Genomic DNA, 20,147 nt, shown 5'->3' with positions numbered 1-20,147 from the left:
CAGCACAGATTAGCAGGGATCAGATTTCACTTATTGCGTGACAACAGTAAGGAGAGTTGACCCAGAGCCATGTAAAGAGGCCGCTGACTGACAAGACAATAGTGGAGGTGGTGAACATAGGCTTGTATATAGGATTAAATATGTATACCAGCAAGATTGCTATGTCAAATACCCCTCGCTTGTTAGCCTGAATCACACAGCAGGGTTGCAACACACGGTAGAGAGTATCCAAGAATTGCTGTAATCCTCGAGCTGAACCTTTCACCCACAGCGGATTCCAGGCCTGGCAATTAAGACTTTATAAACTGTCCTGAAGAGCAGAATCAAGTTAGCCCACAAGATCGATATCTCTGTTATAACTGTTAAATATGAAGCTGGATCCAGGAGCTAGCTTAGCGTAGCATAAAGACTGTGACTAATGCAAAACAGCTGACCTTGCTCCTTCAAACGACAGAAATATCTTGTCTATTTTAACATCTTTGTACTGATATAAAAAACAAAAAGACATGGCATGTTAGCTTACAAGCAGTTCTCCCCCTGTACCCACTCTTAATGCTATGCTAAGCTAACATGCCATGTCTTTTTGTTTTTTATATCAGTAGGCATGAGTTTAGTATCCATTTTCTCGTCTTGCTTTGGCCAAGTCTGTTTTTTAACTTTCTTCTGACATAAAGCATCGTAGAATTAAAGTTGATGATAAATATGTGGAAAAGATGACCTTTGTAGGAGATAAAATGTGTCTTTCTTGTCATTTTAACTCTGTCCTTGTCTTTCAGGATATCGACGAGGAGATCGAAGCAGAGTACAACATCCTCAAGGCACTCTCTGACCACGCCAATGTTGTCAAATTCTACGGGATGTACTACAAGAAGGATATAAAATGTGGAGATCAGCTGTGGCTCGTACTGGAGGTAGGAATAACATTTATTATTAAATTTGAATGGAAAAGCCACTAACCACAAATATATTTCACTGAGACCTTAAGTGGCATTCGTGTGTATACTGTGGCTATACCATGCAGACAAAGAGGATCAGATTACAGGTCAGATCGCAATTCTCACAGCACGTCTCGCCAGGTATATGAAGTGGTGACCAAATCCGGCAATGGGATTATGTAACGTTTTAAGCCACCACGGGCCTTCTTGGAGTTAACTAAAAGGCCACCTGGGTGGATGTGGTCAAAGCCAACAACACTGATGTGTTGGGGCTGCGGTTAGCTCGCGTGTCATGGGTGCCCTGCTGAGAGCAGCAGAGCAGGGATTTCTGTTTACAGAGGTTGTCTCAGTGTATTAGTTCATTGACCTAGCAGGTTGCAACACAGGCCTAAATCTGTCCTGAAGCTGATTTCTGTTGTTTGGATTTCAGGTTGAATATTTTACCTCTGTTTGAGATTGTTGGTACACTTTGATTTTAAGATGTATGTGATGCTGAATTAGCTACTGACTAAATTTATGACCAAAACATGTCTGCATTTGACTTTGAGGCTGCTTCTGTGCACCTGCTGACACACAGGAAATGTTAGATGCAGGTATGAATTTGTGATATTTTATGCTAACACTCAAGGGGACCTTGCCTCTGCAGCTGCTCTCTGTGCATCTAGAAAATCCTTGCCTGCAGCTCCCTGGTTCACTACTTCTGCGTCTTTCATATTTCATTGCCTGCTGTAGCCTTTTCCAAATGTCAAGCTCTACACAAACATGTAATGGAGGTCAACCTCAGCAGAGGGAAAGTGTTTATGGAGTCCAACACGGTGGCGGATGTCGCTTTTCTTTGCCTCTTGACTTTCTGATCATGTCATTTGTGCTCCTGCTTTGATACAGAGCAGAACGAACTTGAAAACGTCTGGTAAACAGTGTCAGTGGACTGGAGGAGGGTTGATAAGAAGGAATGCTGGTAAAGAATTAGAGCTATGATCATAAAAATATCTGAAGTAGATTTTTTTCATGAATATAACATCGTATTTTTAGTCACGCTATTGTCATCGCCTTAGGGATGTTACTGTGATCATATGGGACTGAAATATCTCGGTATCCAACTGTGCAACTGCGACTGCCTTTAGACGTTTTTACAGATAAATGTGGTCCTTAGCAGATGGATCTTAATAACTTTGGTTATCCCCCAACTTTTCCTCGATAACTACCAGTTATTTTTTGCTCAAAGAAAAATGTCTTGACTATTACAGAAATTCCTGTCCAATTGTTTTTAATACATCACCATATAGTCTCATAAATTGAATGAAAATACATTCAAACTCAGCTGTTCTTAGTGTTTAGTGCTACTCACCAAATGCTAGCATGCTAACACAGTAACTCAGATAACAACCATTGTTACATTAGCTGCTAAACATTAGCCAGTTAGCTTTTGAGCATACTTGAACTGCTGTGCCTAATAGATTTGATTTTCACTCTTGGTATTGCAAACATTTAATATTTTATTAAAGTGATAAAAGTGATTTTCATATAAATACATGTCTGTTAAGTCACTATCTATCGCTGAAGGAGGTAATACTGCTGATGTTGATTGAGCCTATGGCCCATTGATGAAAGCCTTTGCATTTGCAGTATTACAGACTGGGTGGCGACTTCTGCGGAAAAAATCACAAGCGGCGCTCAGTTAGTGACGTGTTTTACATCACCAAGCAGTGGTTGGTCTGCCAGAGAGGGTAGGCGGAGCTAACGCAACGTAAAGCGGCTGTGTTTCCGGTCTCTGCAAGTGTTGCGAGTAAACACTAATCTACTATGGCTGAACAAACAAAGAAAAGATACAACTTCAAAAATGAGTGAAATCCAAAGAAAAAGAAACAAATTTGACGCTCAGATGTAGCAAACAGTCTAAAAAGGAAAGCGACCGTCAGCGTGGAGAATCAAGAGTTACAACCGGAGCCAACCGTCGACGTCACACATGCAACACTGTCTGGATATCTGGGAAGTGTGCTCCCGCAATTACCGTTTATCACCATAGGTGCCGCCAAAGAGAACAAAACTGAGATCTTCGAGATTACAACTTTTTAAGAACTGCTTTGCCTAAGTATTAAATTTGACTTTCTCTCTTGATATTGCAAACATTTAATATTTTATTAAGTAAGTCAAATAATAGACAAAAAAGAAATAACATCCAACGCCCCAGACAATACACGTCCCAACCCTTTCACAACTCCATCCCTTGCCTAAAGTAAAAAACTAATTAAGCAGAATACAAAAGCATGAAATATACACGTCAAACATGGAGGAGAGAATTAAAAAGGAAATTAATGATTAAAAAAGTATAAAGATTAATTTGTGTGCATATTGCAATTCCAGATGATATTCAAATTGATGTCAGTTTTGATCTTCGGTGGACTGTGCATGCATGCTTTGCTCCGGTCTCTACAAAGACAATTTCCCTGTCTGCACCTTGATGAGAAAAACACATCCTCGTTTGTGCTCCACACTGTGCTCTTCTGTTTTTCCATTATCAGTGCTAGAACAGAGTGTCCATATTTCTGTAATCCAAGCTCAGTGGGTTTTGCATCAACAGCAGCAGTGTTATGCTAACCCGGTAGATAGTTTTCACCTCTCCAGCTTGTGTTTCTTTCCCTTTTCATCAACGTGCTTCCTCCTGACCTTTCAAGAAGACCCTGCAATTACTTTTCCCGGATATCAAGTACAATCTAAGACGCTCAGCAGCAGACCACACACTGCATCAAATAAACCCTTTATCTGATAGGATTGTTCTTTTTTTGTATTGTACTGATTCTTAGTTTTTCTAATGGTAGTAGTTTTTATTCATCTGGACTCTTTTGAGTAATAATATAATCTGCTGTTAGTCAGACTTCACTCAGCTTTGCTACTTTGTTTACTCCACGTTCCCTCTGTGGTTTGCGTCACCATTTTCAAAATTTCCCTTGCAAAAATCTGCTGCCAGCAGTCCAAATGTGGTGGCTAATCCTGAGGCTGAAATCACAGCCTGACAGTTTAGCAAGTGTCTGTATGGGGCTGTGTGCATTTGTGTGTGTGCTCTGAAGGGGCTTTGGCAGTGAAGAGACAGGAAAGCAGGCAGTGAGGTGGTCATTCACCATGGTTACTGTCCCTCCTTTCCAAACTGTAATTTTCCATCCTTTAGCTCTGCTGAGAGGAGCCTTTCTCTGCCCCGCGCTGACAGCGGGCCGCTCATTATGAACCCAGTTCATACAAATTGCATCCTCTTCTTTGTTAGCTCCTCATTGGGGTCTGCCTGCGTTTGGCTTTGCCTCTGTAGTGCGCTCCTTTATGATAGCGGATGTGGGCAGAGAAGAGCAAGCTTTCATGTACGACGGGCCTAATTTCGGCTACCATAGAGTTTAAAAATACTTCAAAGATAGCGATGATGGAGCGACTTTCTTTCTCTAATTGGAAATACAAACTTGATTTGGATGTGCATTTCATTTGTGAGCCCGCATGTTTCATCCAAAGACCCTGTTAAATGTAGGCCAATCATAGGCCATCCTTTTAACAGCACATCTTAAAGATGGAGCTCATCTTCCATTATGGAAAAATAAAAGGCCACTGTGTTGTGCTAAATTAAAATGGCTCTTCTTTGTGACTGTAAAACATTTTTAGTTGTTGCAGTATTGAATCTCTGGTTCTATCGCTGCTGCTTTTTTACTACCATTGATTAGCGGTGTAAGAAATATCGATACACGTGAGCATCTATTTATTATGATTTGTGACACTGTATCGACCCTCAAGAAAACTGTCGTTTTTTATAGTTAAATGCAAAGATTAAAAGAATATTATTGTTTAACATATATGCTATCATGTAGGAACGTAAGGGACTTTGACAAACACAAAAGCAGTCCCTTTGTGATATGCATTGTATTGCCAGATTCTTGCCATACACAGGCCTAATAATGCAAGACATAGCACTTACAAGACAGTAAATATTAGATGGAAAAAAGGGTGATTCTTGCTAGAGATAGACCGATATGGTTTTTTCAGGGCCGATACCGATACTGATTATTAGTAGTCAAGGAGGCCGATAGCCGATATTTGAAGCCGATATTCATTTGCAGTAAAAGTGAAAATATTGGTGTCAAAATTTTGAATAATACAAACTCCAACACTTAACTTTGTTCAAATTTAAGCATATGCATCAGAGCCAAAATAACCCAGTTTTAAAAAAATAAAATAAATAAATAAATAAATATATATAAATAAACGAAAAAAGGCCGATGCCGATATGCGTCAAAATGCCGAATATCGGGCCGATAATCGGTCTATCCCTAATTCTTGCTGTAAAACATGTTTTCTGTGAGGAGTTTAACGACTTTGCAGAACACCATACTAGGGGTGAGCGATATGGCATAAAATCATATCATGATATTCCACAAAATTTTGCAATAACAATATTCATGACGGCATGAAAAAAGAAAACTGAATAATGTTTTATATGTGATTTCAGGCAGCAGCATTCATTCACGCAAACAAAATAAAGTGCTTTGACAATTTCCCTTCTTTTCCAATGAACTTCATATTAACTATCATATTAACTACTAGGGCTGGTGATATGGCTGAAAAAATATCAATGAGATGGCAATCTGCAAGAGAAATAAAGAAGGAAAAGCGACATGTTGGCTTTATTAAAAGTAATTCATTGATTTGTTAATTCATTAAGACCATAAATGTTGGCGTGGCGTATTGGGTAAACTTTTTAATGCTTACTGTGCAGGCGTCACGTCGCTGCCACCGGTGTTCTCCGGTGTTTTCTGAAGCAGCACATAATGACGATGACCGCTCTCTGTGCAGTAAAATGCAATTGTTCTGCTTGTGTTCAATTCTTTTGATAATATCTATCAGACACTGAAGTCTGCTCTCTGTCAAATGCGCTCTCTGCTCTCAGCTGAGCATCCCCGCCTCAACACGCTCACACACTCTTCGCACGCAGGGGCGGGGTTTACACGGTCAGACAGGCATCTCTCATGCTCGTATTGGTTTGAAGTGGAGGCGAGTGCAGGAAAAGCAATATGCAACTTGTTAGCCGTAACAATTTTCCTGCAAATTTTGCAAATGATGTTGCTTTGTTGGAGGTCCGACCGCTTGTAGCCAAACCACCTTCCTGCCCTTCCTGGGTACTTAATCCTCGCGAACGCCGTAGGCTGTGCGCTCGGGTATGCAAATACACCAACACGTCATTGCGCCGCCACATCTTTGATATTGTGATGTGACACTTTCTTATCACGTAAGAAAATGATACCGGAATAATCTGAACGATATGATATGGCACAGCCCTACACCATACATTATCACCATTTGACCAATATATGAAAATATCACTTAAAAGATATAATCACTGTCTTTATGTGTGAAGGGGTTTTGAGCTGAGCGCACAATTATATGTGCAGCCACAGACTAAATGTGCACTGTGATTCATCAGACGCTTTGTGTTTTCTGCAAAGTGTTTCTAATGGCAGTGGAGATTTGATAGTGACAACATGGAGCAAGTATTTAATAATAAATGCGCTCAGTCATTAGGAAATGGAAGAAGTAACTGGGCATGAAGGGCCTCTTGCCAGGACAAAAAGTGCACGTGCATTTTGAAGAGTTTTAGTTTCTCTGCAGAGATAGAGAACTTGTCAAACTGTCTTTGTAGCACTACATTAAACATTTCTTTATGGACGAGAGGCTGCAGAGGCTCCTGAATAACAAGGCATATGACATATAAAGAAGAAGAACTTCAAGGCAGTGGTGGAAGAGGAAGAAGCTATAAATCTATCCAAAAATACTACATAACAAGTACAATAATATAATAATGAATAATAAGGCAAAACTGGAGCTATTTGTACTTTATAAACAGGTACTGATGTTAATTTAGTCCACTGGCATCCAAACTAGGGTGAAGTAAAAAGTACAAAATGTCCCTTTAAAATGTAGTGGATTAAGTATTAAGTAACAGATGTTGAGTTAATGTACATGCACACTGCAATGTACTCCTGAAAACATCCAGAAACAAGATAAGGCCCGAAACAAGATAACGGAAGAGTCCTCTTGCACACTCTGCCCAGACGCCACCCCGTACTGAAGCCAAAGAAAGTATTTCCAGCATCTCCCGCAGTGTGTCACGTGTGTAAAGGCACGTCCGGACAGTAAACCGGCCCCGAGTTTCCGAGGATCATCAAGAGTTCATATATAAAAACGGCTTAAGAAAGGACAAGCCACATGTAAGCTTGTATACAGATTTACCTCTCAGCGTGACAATGAGCAAAGCACAAAGCTCAGATGACACCGGACAGGGACCTGAATGTCCTCGATGGCCCAGGACTTGAATCCACCGGATCTCCCTGTCGGACAGAGCTTGTAATGGAAGAAACCCAGTTAGTTAGTCATCAAAGTTTTACAAGGACATGTAATAATTTAATCAGTTAAATTAGTTTAATACTTGATGGTTTTGGAGCGTTATTATATTGCAAGAGCTCCCATCTAAAGCAGGTACTGTCAGCTGGTTTCTGAGCCTTTTGTTTGCTCCGTCTCATTGTCTCACTGCGTTTTCATTGGACACCATCTGAAAGTCAAAAAATAAACAGCTCAGCCCTCATTCACTCTCATTAGTCTTTGTCCTGAGTTGTTCTGCCCTCGTCTCCCAACCTCAACTGCACAGTCGCTCGTGGACAATGAGGTTAAAATAGTATTCCTTGTTCGGGCTTTCCAATAAGTGGTGCCAGAAATGAGACACCTCGGCTATTATGCTCGTGTAAACGATAAGGCCGCAGTAACAATAGGAGTGTTTTTCTCTGGAGACCATCCAGCGAGACACGCACACAAAGGAACACACGCGCTTGTTTAGTGTTGCCGACATGAAGCAATGGCAAATGACCAATTATCTGACTATAAATAAAAAACACAATATGTATGTGTTCTTGCAGGGAAGTGTACATCAAAGATAGTTGACTTAAAAGTCAGCACCTGTGTGTTTTAACGGCCGCTGTGGGTTCTCCTCACTGAGTCACCGTGCGGCCCGGTCTGTTTCATCTTTACATTTGTTTCATCCGCTTCTTTTCCACGTCTTTGATCGAATACTTGGATTTACATGACTAAACAAGCACCTGACCTCATTTGTAATGGAGAATATCCAGCTTCATTTGCAGTGTATCCTGATGTTTCTTTGAAAATTGATTGTCCGGTTTCACTCACGTGACATTCATGATAAAGATGTAAGATATAGATCTTAACTAACTGAGGTGAGGTCCATATCTGACATTAAATTAATTATTTTATTCATAGTTTTTTCATATTTTTAAACATAACCATTTTCACCAGGCATATTTTGTTTAACTACTATCTCTTCAGTCTTTTGTATATCCCATTGGCTTTTACAATCACTATCATTGTGAAGCAGTTTAATGGGAATTAGTCTATTGTTTTGTCTAACGACAACAAACTCTCATTATTAGGGCTGCACAATTAATCAAATCTTAATCTCGATCAAGATTTTGGCTTCCAACAATTCAACAAACATAATTGACAGCGATTTTGAAGTTTAAAATACGTGCTCCACCCAAAGAAAACTCAAATCAAGGGCTCCCTAAAGTAACAGCCATTCCCTCAGGAGGTGATCAGGGGTTTTTGCTTCCCATTTGGGGGAGCTGGCATGTCATGTCAAGAGCAACTACCTTGCAGCGGCAAATTAGAGTGGAAGAGTTACTCATAGAGACAAAAGTCAAATGTCTGGGACAGAAGATGAAGAGCTGGTCTCCTGAAACGGCTCGTCATTGGTTGTTTGGAGGTATTTCGGGTTTAGGCCAAATGATGTTAAACATGAAAAATAAGTAAGACATCCATAACAGCGACAATGTACAGTGCAACACCCTATCCGCCCAACTCCCAAAGACGCACAGAAATGACCAGTGCAAATTTGATGTCTTAGTTTGATGCAACATTTTAACATAAGCTGGAATGTAGCACAAAATGGAACTGAAAGCGTAAAGTGAAAGTACAATAAAAAATGTAAATCTAAAATTAAGAAATTGGCTAATCGTGATTTCAATATTGGTCAAAATAGTCGTGATGATAATTTTGGCCATAATCAAGCAGCCCTACTTATTATAGTAATTTAAATATCTTTACCTAAGCTTTATCTTCATAGAAAAGTTAAAAAATTTGGTTTCAAAGTCTGATTTAATGTGTACAAGATTTAAAACAAACCAGGTGTGAAGTGTCATATTGTTTCCACTCTGCAGAGGTTTGAGCCTTCACCACGTCTCAAATAATTGGTGTTCATGTCCAGCATCACTTTCAGGAAGTGGGCGCTGTGGCCGAGGTGAGAGCGCTAACATTTAGCTCTACTAAATCTGGGGCGCAGGACCTCTCATTAATATGGATTTCTCTGTCTGCCCTGTGTAATTTAATGATGACAGGTGATATGGCAGCACTGATGTGGGCTGACGTCAGGCGCGGCTCTCTGTCAGAGCGATGTGCCGTCTTTGAAAGCCTCGGTGGTATTCTCTGCTTAACTGCAGTTTGTCAGCACGTCTGAGAGCGCAGAGACGGAGTGATTAAGCTCCCCGTGTGGCAGCTGAGATGCATGCCATCCATCCTGCAATAGCGTCCTGGGCTCCTGATAGATAGGTAGATGGATAGGCAGATAGAAAACAGAGACAAGGCGTTGAAAACTTCTGCCATTGTATAGTCAAGGTCAAAGACTTGCTTCACTCTCAGCATCTATTGTATGGAAGGAAAAGAGTGTTGGTACGAGTGGTGAGGGCCCTTTATCACAGTGGTTTCCAACCTTTTGTCCTTGGAGCCCCACCGCTTGTATCTAAGAAAGGCTGAGCCCACCTAGCCTGTGCACATGTACACCAAAACAGTAAAGTGATTCATTCCAAATCTTTATTGGCAAAAATAAACACCAATCAGCTTATAGTTCACAGAGGTGTGGCCGACAAAGTAGCTACTATATTATATAGCTACTGATTTTATTTGACATGTGCAAATCTAATCTTGACAATCTCAGTGCAGACAAAGCCTCGCGCACCCCTGGTGATCTTTGGCGCTCGCCTAAGGTGGGCCCAGAGCGCAGGTCGGGAACCACTGCTTTAAAATATTGTACCCTGTGCGTATCATCTCAAAATCTGTGTAAGATGTAGTGCCATTTATCTTAGTATTATCCAGTGTTCTTTACATTGAATTTTACAATTCCATCCAAACACAATCAACAAAGTCAGGAAGCAGTTTGGAGCCTTTATTTTTGATTCATTTTTTAAGCAGCAGTGTGAAACATTTGCTAATTCCAGCTTCTTAAATGCGACTATTTTCCGCATGTATCAGTTTTGTATCACTATAAATATCACTACAAATAAGGTTTAAAAGTTTGGAGGTCTTGGACTACTTCCTTAGTAGGGGTGGGACAAAAAATATCCATACAGCAAAATATCATCGTCATGACTAATGCAATTCAATTATCCATGGCTGGTGCCAAATATCAATATTTTAATTTACAAATATATGGTGCTCTAAACAGTTTTCCCTGCAATTTTGACTCACCGCGTCACTACTTTATGACTCCTCGTGGTGGTGCGTATGACATGAATGCAGCTAACGTGAACAGAGATGAATTGGCCGAAGAAGAAGTGAATCAGATTCTGTGATATATCATATGATTGTCTTGCGACATATCAATTATAACAGAATAGCTGTATCGTGATGTTATCGTATCGTATTGTGAGTTACCCTGCCGTCCTCACCTCTGTTGCTCAGGCTCTGAGAATCTGTGATCAGATTTCACTTTTAATCACCTAATTGATAAAGAATTTGTACACTATCCTGATCATAATCTGCATATTCCCAACTATAACATACAATAAATGTAAAGTTTGATTCTTTTTTTAAAGCATTGTGCAGCTGTGAGTGTTTGAAGCAATTTATAGCTTCCTGTGGTTAGCTCTATTAGCTGCTGTAAGTAGCATTAGAAACACAAAATATGTACAAAGGCAATCACGCCCTGTGGGTGGAATTATAATGAGATTACAAAGTGGGTTCCTATTTGGAGACTTGGGTACAAAGCTGCAAATATTATACATGTGTAATGATGCTACTATTGTAGCAGTCAGCACTTTCTTTCATACAAAATGGGACCATTAATTTTCTAGTGCCAATAAGGAGCTTTTTAAGAATCTAACTTGTACTGCAGCTCCCTAAACAGCTACACCTAGCTGTGTTGTGTACACTAGCCTCTCATTTCGAATGTGAATGAATAAATATCATATTATTAATGTTGTTTTCTATAAGTTATTTATTAGTATTCTTTCATTTTGGTATGTACTGCACAGTCTCTCTAGTGCTATCACCCCAGGGGACTGATTCTTATCCTAAATAACCACACGCAAATGCACGCCTCCTGCCTAATTAATCTTTCAGTGTACAAGTGCGGGAAATTAGGGTAATTATGCAAGAACAAGTGTTTAATACAGAAAAGATATGATGGTAATAGTTGTATGAGTACAGATGTGAGTTGAAATACAAAATAATTGGATCACAATAGAAAAAGTGGGAATGCGTTTCTGTGTGTAATGCATGTTGAGCTACGAGGTCTGTGTTTACAAACAGCGTTCATATGCAGGATCTACAATTTCTGTCCCCGGCACTGTGCCCGACGTCTCAAAGCTTTTTATTTTTCATATACCACTGGCATCTCCCAAAGAAAGGCCCAAATTAAGGGTTATTATTGTTGCCAAGGAAACCTACCAGGCAATTTTCTGCAATTTTCCAAGTGGGATTGCTATTGACGGTGGAGTCCATCTATGCGCAGTACACCAAAAGAAAACACTTATATTTACAGAGAATCAAACATTTTTTGCGACGAGGAGAACAAAGAGGGTACATTCTGTTTCCAGTATAAAATGTGGTTCTATAAACGGCATGTTATTCCTCATATAAACCCTGCCATTGTTTAAAAACATAAGAGGATGTACTTCATGTTAAGATGATTTGCGCATGTTTAATGTTTACCCTGCTTAGTCATCAAAGCACAGACTAAACCCTGCATGCAAAAATGTACATTCTCCCCACAGGCACGATTTCCACCTCTCGCTAAGCTGCCTCAGAGAGATAAGCCGCTGAAGATTGACACAATTACGTTCAGCATCTCTGTTCTCACTGTGAAATCTTCTGATCAAAACGCTTTTCATCCTCCGATGTTTCTCTGCGTGAAATTCAGCATATCTCAGATGCAGGAGATTTCAGCATATAAGTTCAGATATAAGTGCTGACTCATGTTTTCTTTGTGGGTCTTTTCTGTTGCAGCTCTGCAACGGTGGCTCTGTGACAGACCTGGCTAAAGGCATGCTGAAGAGAGGAGACAGGATGGATGAAGCCATTATTGCCTACATCTTGCATGAGGCCCTCATGGTAAGTCTAAGCTTTTGAATGGAGACAATGCTGAGCTGAAGAGTTCAATAGAAAACCTCCCACTGAATGCATCGCTTGAATGAGACGAGTTAAAATGGGATAATTCTGTCGGCAGGTGCATGTCAGAAAAAGCATTTAACCTCTTTTTTTCACAGGGCCTCCAGCACCTGCACATCAACAAGACCATCCACCGTGACGTCAAAGGCAATAACATCCTGTTGACGACGCATGGAGGCGTCAAACTCGTGGATTTTGGTACGCAATGTGTCTCTTTTCTTACAAAAAACAAGCTTCAACACCGTGTCTTTTCTGCTCTATCCTCCTGTAATCAACGGAAATCATGTTATGCCTCTATTCAACAGAAGAGGGTCAAATCCATTACCTTCAGCCGCTCGCCAAATAAATTGTAACACTAATTAGTTTCCTTGAGAGGTTGGAAGACGTTTACACAACCCGACAAGGTGGCAGACCATTATACTTTTCCATTACACCCTATCTTTTACATTCTCCAGCAGACAGCAGGGGACATTGTTGCTATGCACCCGGTGTTTGCACTGATTTGCTTTCGGGTTTTCTTAACCAAATGAGGCGCCCAGAGCAGCACAAGCATAGTTCTTGGATTGAAGGCTCATAATGGCAAAGTGATTCTGACTATTTCCAGGGGATGACTCACCCCTTTTCTTCGGGGCCTGAAAAACCAGCTGCCTGTTTTCATTACAAATAAAATCCCCACTCGTCGTGTGTGTAGGTTTGCATTTAGTCGGCTAATTGTGGGCTTCTCTTAAAAGCCCCTTTCTAACCATGAAGCACAAAGTGCGCAGCTCTTACATGAGGAGGAGGAGGAAGGGAGGGTATTAATGGATTCACTTGTTATGTGAATGTGAAGTAGCTAATATGGAGCGTGGCCATCCGCTGTCTTCAGAGCAGCTTCTTCTTCCTCACAAGCCTGTCAGGGATTCTGTGCACCTGTTTATTGCCACAGTTTTAAAGAAGAAAAAGCCTGGAGGTCTTTTGTGATGTAGACATTGGAAATGTTTACATCTGTTGGTATGGGCTTCAAGATACAAATATTTTAAATTGGATGCATACAGCATTTTGTAATCTTCTGTATGAGAACTACAAGATGCCACAGATAAATGAACGAGAGACAGCAGCTCCATCAACATCAGCGGAGACTTACTGACGTGAATGCATCATGTGTTGTTGCTAATGAAGCATTACTGGTTGTGGAGATCTGCCACATCACAGAATTGATCTGCACAACAGCCCAGTGTGTCCATCTCCTGCCACTTGAGCTGTCAGAAGTGTCCTTGACAAAGACACTTCACTGGTAATGCATTATGAGTCCCCTCTTGATGTGAGTGGCAGTCTCATATCTCTGCTGGTAAATGTCAGAACAGCCAGGTCTATTCAAAGTCTTTATGAGGGTTAAATAATGCAGAAAATCAGGATGTTTGTATTCATACATCGACAATGTAAGAATTTCAGAGACTTAGCTCTGAAGTTTCAGGTATCTTACATTCCCAAGTCAAACTTTCTGAGGTCAAGACCAAAGACGGTATAAGCTACCATGGCGCACTCATTGCCTGTGAAGCCACAAGTTTGGCCTTTTAGCCATCCTGTTTATTTGGAACCAGAAGTGACCATAGGTTTTGAGCTGTAAAGGAGCAGAGTGTCTTTAAGTACAACCGAATGCTGAACAAGATATTTGTCAGGTTGCTTTGGTAGCTACCTGACTGTCAGAGGGTAGCCGCACCCTGAAGCATATCCTGCTTAATCGTCTTTTTTTTTAACTTTAACGGGACCATCATTTACAAAAAGAACATAATGCTTTATTGAGAGAGTAAAACCTAGTGAATTAAACTTAAAACGTATGAGGAAATGTTTACTTAGATGATAACACGATTGAGAAGTAGGGTCAGACTTCTTTTTGCAACTTTTTAAGTTGCCTCCTAATGGCCAAAGAAATGCAGGTTTAAGGCATTCACATCATCCACCTCTTATATTTATAGTACACAGAGTACACAGAAATATGGTTAAATCAGACTCTAGATAATAACATTCTGAACTATAGTATAGCATGTAGCATAAATGTGCATCATACAAATAACTAATGGTCACTGAACCACTGGAAAGCTTACAGGCTGGTGATTTAGAGAGAAAGGGCTTAAATGTTAGCTTGCTATTTTATTCCCATTTTAAAGCTCCTGTGAGGAACTTTTGGCGCCCCCTGTGGACAAAGCCGTACCTCTTATCTCTTTGTTGATTTTGTCCTGTACATGCTTATGTGGTTGTTTTTAACCAAAAATCTCATCGTGCTTTCTTTAACAGTCATATGTATCACTCACTTTACATTTTTGCCCAGGAAAATGTAAACAAAGGCAGTGCGCAGTAAATTGCTTCATCCGACACCTACCCCCCGCCAGCAGTTTAGGCATTATAAATAACCATATAGCAATAATCAATGTTGCACTGATAGTCTGGTTTGCTTTTGTTGGTTATATAGAGATCAGAAATTATTCCAGTCTATTTCGAAACCAGTGAAAAACTCCTCACAGGAGCTTTAAACTGTATACAGCAAAGATTAATGAGTATGTATGTGTGTACCTACACATCTTTATGACCTACCTAGCACTTACTTTTGTTACTTAAACCTGTTAGGGATCAGTAGTTTTGCAGAATTCATATAAACCTTTTCGGTCTCAAGTGCACCATAAAAGGCTGCTAGTTCTCCTAGAAGATATTACACATATGAGACTTTATTTGGATGATTACAACCGAAGCATCACAAACAACATCCAGACTTTTATTTAGATGTAGAGATTTTATTTACTACAGAACATCTTATCAAGTGTTCCTGTGCTTAAACTTGTAATGAATCTCTGAGATAGGAAGAGTACATTATTTATGGAATTGTGCCTGATATCAAATATATTGCATAAAAACAGTTTCAACTTTCATAAAGTTAACTATGTTGTTTGGCTAGAGGCTCCTGAAAACCAGATAGGAAGTAATTATGTTTTTAAGACGTAGCTTTATAACTCATAAACATTACAGCATTAATTTTGAGACCTAAGAGTAATAGGTATAAAGTAATTGGACCATCCACCACGACTAAGCTCCAAGTTATCTTTTCAGAATTCACAGTCACTGCTATCTGTTCTCATATTTCAGCTTGATATTCAAAACTAATGCATTTAGCGATAAGGGCTAAAATACAAAGCATTCTTGTTGTGACAGGAGGAGTGCAAACTGTGCACACGGCACCATTTAAGATAAGGGGGAGGTAAGAATAGATGTACAAATTGGAGGTGAGAAAATGATGCCAAAAGCAGCATTAGCATCATCATGACTTTAATATGATGAGAAAAAGTAGAAACTGTTTGAACCTTGTGTCACTGTGAAACTGCAGCTTAAACATAGAACTGAAGTCACATTCAAAAGAACATTGAAAATATATATTTGCCTAAACACTTTGGTCCAGACTAAAATATCTTCACAATTTGAGCAATTGCGATAAAATGTGTATTCATGATCCCCAGAGGATGAGTCATAATAGCTGTGTACCGAACCAGGGGCTGCATCCTTTAAAGGGCGTAACTGAAGGCTGATTGCGTCACAGCTGTCCGTCGAAGACTGTCCCATTTTGAAGGCTCCTTCGGATGTGGCAGACAAAGCGTCCTCTTTTTCCCCGGCCGCAAAGGATCCATTGGGTGCATTCTTTGCAGCCCAACGTATTTCATTGCACGCTAATTCAAATGAGATGGCGGACTCTTATGCAGCTGAAGAATTAACTTATTAATGTAAAAGTTTTTCCTTTCAACTCAGTCAAATAGCTAGCGATATAAACGAAAGGGGCCTTGAAACAAATTATCTTTAAAATGATAGGTTATACTAATTTCAAGCTTCATATTTCCCTCTGTGATACCTGTGGAGTAGCTTAGCATAATTTACAAGTAAAAAATTTTTCTCACGCTGCTGCTCTGTGCAGGCCCTCATACAGCCTCTGCCTGACACAACTCGGTCAGCTCTGTCCCTTTAAGAAACCCCACCCCTGCAAGCCCACTTTCTTTTGATTGGCCAGCTCCCTGAAGCCTGCTGAGGCTGCACTTTGTGATGTCACAAAGTGCAGTGTGTAGAAAAAACCTGTGTGAAACCTGGCGTTTACAGCAGCCAGCAGACTGAGCTGAGAAACCTGGGGATTACTCCAACATATTTTTACCTACAGATTTGAAACTTGACCCACATTTAGTCTGGACATCCAACATTGTAAAATTATATATATGTCTTAACATGTAAACAGCATAATACCCCCTCTTTAATGTACAAATATTAGCATGCTGACTTCAAAGCTTATCTGCAGCCCCAGGACTTCAGGAACACATATGTGCATATAAAAGCAAAATCTGAATTTCTCGGCTTTCCAGCTTTCAATGACTCAAAGTTATTGTTGTGTCAACCACCTGAGTTAAAGGTGGCAGTGAACTGAGCAGATATGATGTGGAACCCTGTGTTATCAGCTGCCGATTGAGTCTTTGCTGACTTTCGAATTTGGCAGTACTCAAAGAGCAAATTATAGTGTGCAGTGGAATCTCTCCCAGCCCCTGCCCAGAGCAGGAGAACAGGAGGCACAAAATGACTTCTTCTGTTACAGTGCTGACAGTTAAAATTTCTATCAGGTATCGGTTATGGCGTCATCAGAGAAGGGGAGAAAAAAAAAACGGGAGCAGCAGTTTAGAAAAAAGCCTGCTGTGGATAAAAACGTGCCGAGTGACGAAAACGACCAAAAAACGTGGGGGCCGATCGTACACGCAGGCTCTGCGTCACGCTGGGATTAATGGTTTTTCATGTGGAGGGGTGCACGCTACACTAAGCAGCTGAAGAGATAAAGCCCCCGCAGTGACTCATCACCAGCAGAGAAACAAAATAGCAAAGAGATGGACCCAAAAAAGAGCGAGGGGGAAGAATGAGAGGAGCTGTTCGTTTATGGGCCTCTCATGAATATTCTAATTGACAGTGTTATCTCTGTGATGATTATTAAGTGTGGACCACCAGGCTCCACTCTGGGCTAATGTAGTGGAAAGAGACGGGCAGTGAGAGCTTTAATAGGACGCTCTTTATGTTTCTGTATTCACACACATTGATACACGTTATGTATAGAGGGGCACACGTGTGTAAGCATAAGTTTGTCTAGCTAATCATCGGCTTGCTGTTACATGTATCTTTATGTGTGCGCCTGCTGCTTCTATGTAAAACTGTGGGTTCGCTCTCAGTAATGTGGTCTGATGTGTTGCTGCGTAGTGGTTTGGAGACAGCCTGTCCCTGTTTGTGTGTATGGGAGTGTCAGCCTTGCACATATCTCCCCGCTTGCACATGATTTTAATCCCTTTTGATGTTTGACACAGAACCGTTTTCCTCCGCATTGCTCATCTCCACCCCTGGCTCTAACCCACCAGCACCATCAAAGCATCTGTACTGTTACTGTACTGTACGGAGAATTGGCTTTTACACTTGCTGATGCATTTGTGTTGTATAATCTGTGTGCACAATGTCAGCTTTTAAAGCAGATTTTTACACATACAGAAATCTGGATATTTTTTCATGTAGTTCCAAAAAAAGCTTTGACGCTGACTGCTTCAATACATTCTGCAAGAAAACAGCGAATATATATTTGACTTTGTGATTCAGATTCTCATAAAATAATGCAGGACATGTCGTGCAAAACAAAGACAATGGTGTGCGAGCGCATGTCGTGCATCAGCAGATCACCTTTGTTTGTTTATAGCTGCGTTTGCCTCAAGGCTTTGCTTTCGCCCTGGTTGCTGCTTCAGCTGAGCCAGCCCTGAGACATCACCATGTGGCGTAACACTGATTTGTCTAGACTGGACTGAAGGCACGATTGTGGGTCAGCATGTTCCTCGTTGGGCTTTTTTACCCCACATAAATACACACACATCTTCTCTTTATAGTGTACAATATAATTGTTGTGGTTTTTCAATTATTACAGACATGATAAGTTACTAAAATGATTGATCCGGCAGCAAGTGCGGAATGAATCGGCAATTTGAGAGCAGAGGTGAAAATTCAGATACGACAGTAATGAAGCAGCAAAAAAACAAAAGTAATAAAGATTTCTGTCTGTCTGTTAAGTAACTATCTATCGCCGAATGAGGTAACACAATGGTGATTGAGCCTATGGCCCACTGATGACAGCTTTTGCAAGCCCAGATAGTGACACGTTTTCCATCACCCAACAGTGGTTGGTCTGCCAGAGAGGGTAGGCGGAGCTATGCAGCTGCTTTTGCGGTCTCTGCAAGTTAGTTTGGCTGAACAAACAAAGAAAAGATCGATGACTACAGATATAACTTCAAAAATAATCCAAAGAAAAAGAAACAAATTGGACGCTCAGATGAAGGCAAACAATCTAAAAAGGAAAGCGACCGTCAGCGAGGAGAATCAATGGTTAATTTTCATTCCCTTAGCCCTGCCTTTGTTGAATTTACCCTCTCTGACTTCATTGTTGCAACAGGACGTCCTCTCTTTTTTACACAGGAAGCTAATATGCGTACCATCTTGCTCTGAGAGGCAGTAAAATGTCTCAAGCTGCCATTGCCAGTTTGCAGATGAATTGTATTCAAATGTTGTTCTTGAAATGTCCGACAAAGTCGCATGCAGTCTCATTCAAATTTGTAATTCGAAGCCATCGATCATCTGAAGGAAACGGCCTGATGGCTCAGTGTGCATGTTTTTTGTTTTTCCCCTTGTCACCATAGCCACAGCTTTATCAGTGGGATACAAGGAAGCTCTGAGATTCATTCAGCCTAATATCAGTTGAGCAGCACCCTGTTGTTCACTGTTTCTTTTCACACATCATCACTTTTACCAGCCAGTCTGATCTTAAGAAGAAAGAAAACATGTCAAAGAAGTTACAGAGAGTGTCTGTTGTCTCCACTGAGTCCTGAATGTGAAGCTAAAATGTGTATTCTCTTCCCTGCAGGTGTTTCCGCCCAGCTGACAAATACCCGCCTGAGGAGGAACACCTCTGTGGGAACTCCCTTCTGGATGGCTCCCGAGGTAAAAAGCGGCCTATAAACGCCCCCGCAGCCTCGTCTCTTTCCACTACATTAGCCTGGAGCAGATCCCAATGGGCCACAGTTAGTAATCATCATAGAGATAACGCTGTCAAATACAATGTGCATGGGACATCATTTTCCCTGTCATATCATCGCTGCAGTTCCAATAATGTCATAAAAAAAAAACTGATTATACCACATAGACACATCCTTACTTTCAATGGTTAAAGTAACTTTCCCCTGTGGTGCAGTAGGGCTAATCTAAAGCGAGCTGCTTTCTTACCTTTCTTTGGAGTTTATTTTGGGATGCATTTCTCTTCAAAGATGGTTTCTGGTTCTCTCCTTCAGTCATACATTGGGAAGTAGAAACATGTTCTTTAGATTAGCTTAGTGTCCCTAGAAATCCCAAACCAGAACATTTGGTTCCACAGAGAGTGCTGGAAGTTGTTTGCCCTTTATGTAGCAGCTTTGAAAGTAAGTGTTTAGAGATCAACTGACTTTAAAGCTATTTTATGCTACATTAGCTGCTACTAGCATACCACGCCTGAGTCACTAACTGAACCATTGTGGGTAATATACACACCATATGTTTGACAACAAAGAGGAATACATGGATTAAACACAGACCTCATCTGTGTTTCAATTGCCTTACCTTAGCTGTATTTTAGTTGCAATGCAAAACATTGTTAAACAGAAAGAAGAAATAAAATTGTAATTG

The 20,147-nt window shown here is 40.6% G+C and overlaps 1 protein-coding gene across 3 annotated transcripts in view; it reads left to right on the top strand.

Annotated features, from left to right (window-relative positions):
* The window catches only part of myo3a (myosin IIIA), a 67,547-nt gene that overhangs the window by 3,898 nt on the left and 43,502 nt on the right, over positions 1-20,147 (top strand). For all 3 annotated transcript variants that reach the window (XM_069667251.1, XM_069667250.1, XM_069667249.1), the window contains exons 2-5: positions 777-911; positions 12,252-12,356; positions 12,512-12,611; positions 19,354-19,430. In XM_069667251.1, coding sequence (XP_069523352.1) covers positions 777-911; positions 12,252-12,356; positions 12,512-12,611; positions 19,354-19,430 — 417 coding nt within the window. The remainder of the gene's footprint in view (positions 1-776; positions 912-12,251; positions 12,357-12,511; positions 12,612-19,353; positions 19,431-20,147) is intronic.

Source organism: Semicossyphus pulcher, unplaced genomic scaffold, assembly GCF_022749685.1.
Source record: "Semicossyphus pulcher isolate SPU_LCO1_2020_fin unplaced genomic scaffold, fSemPul1.0.p SCAF_18, whole genome shotgun sequence".
NCBI classification, from domain to species: domain Eukaryota; kingdom Metazoa; phylum Chordata; class Actinopteri; order Labriformes; family Labridae; genus Semicossyphus; species Semicossyphus pulcher.
The sequence above is the reverse complement of the archived record's forward strand: the minus strand, read 5'-3'. Positions and strand labels throughout refer to the sequence as shown.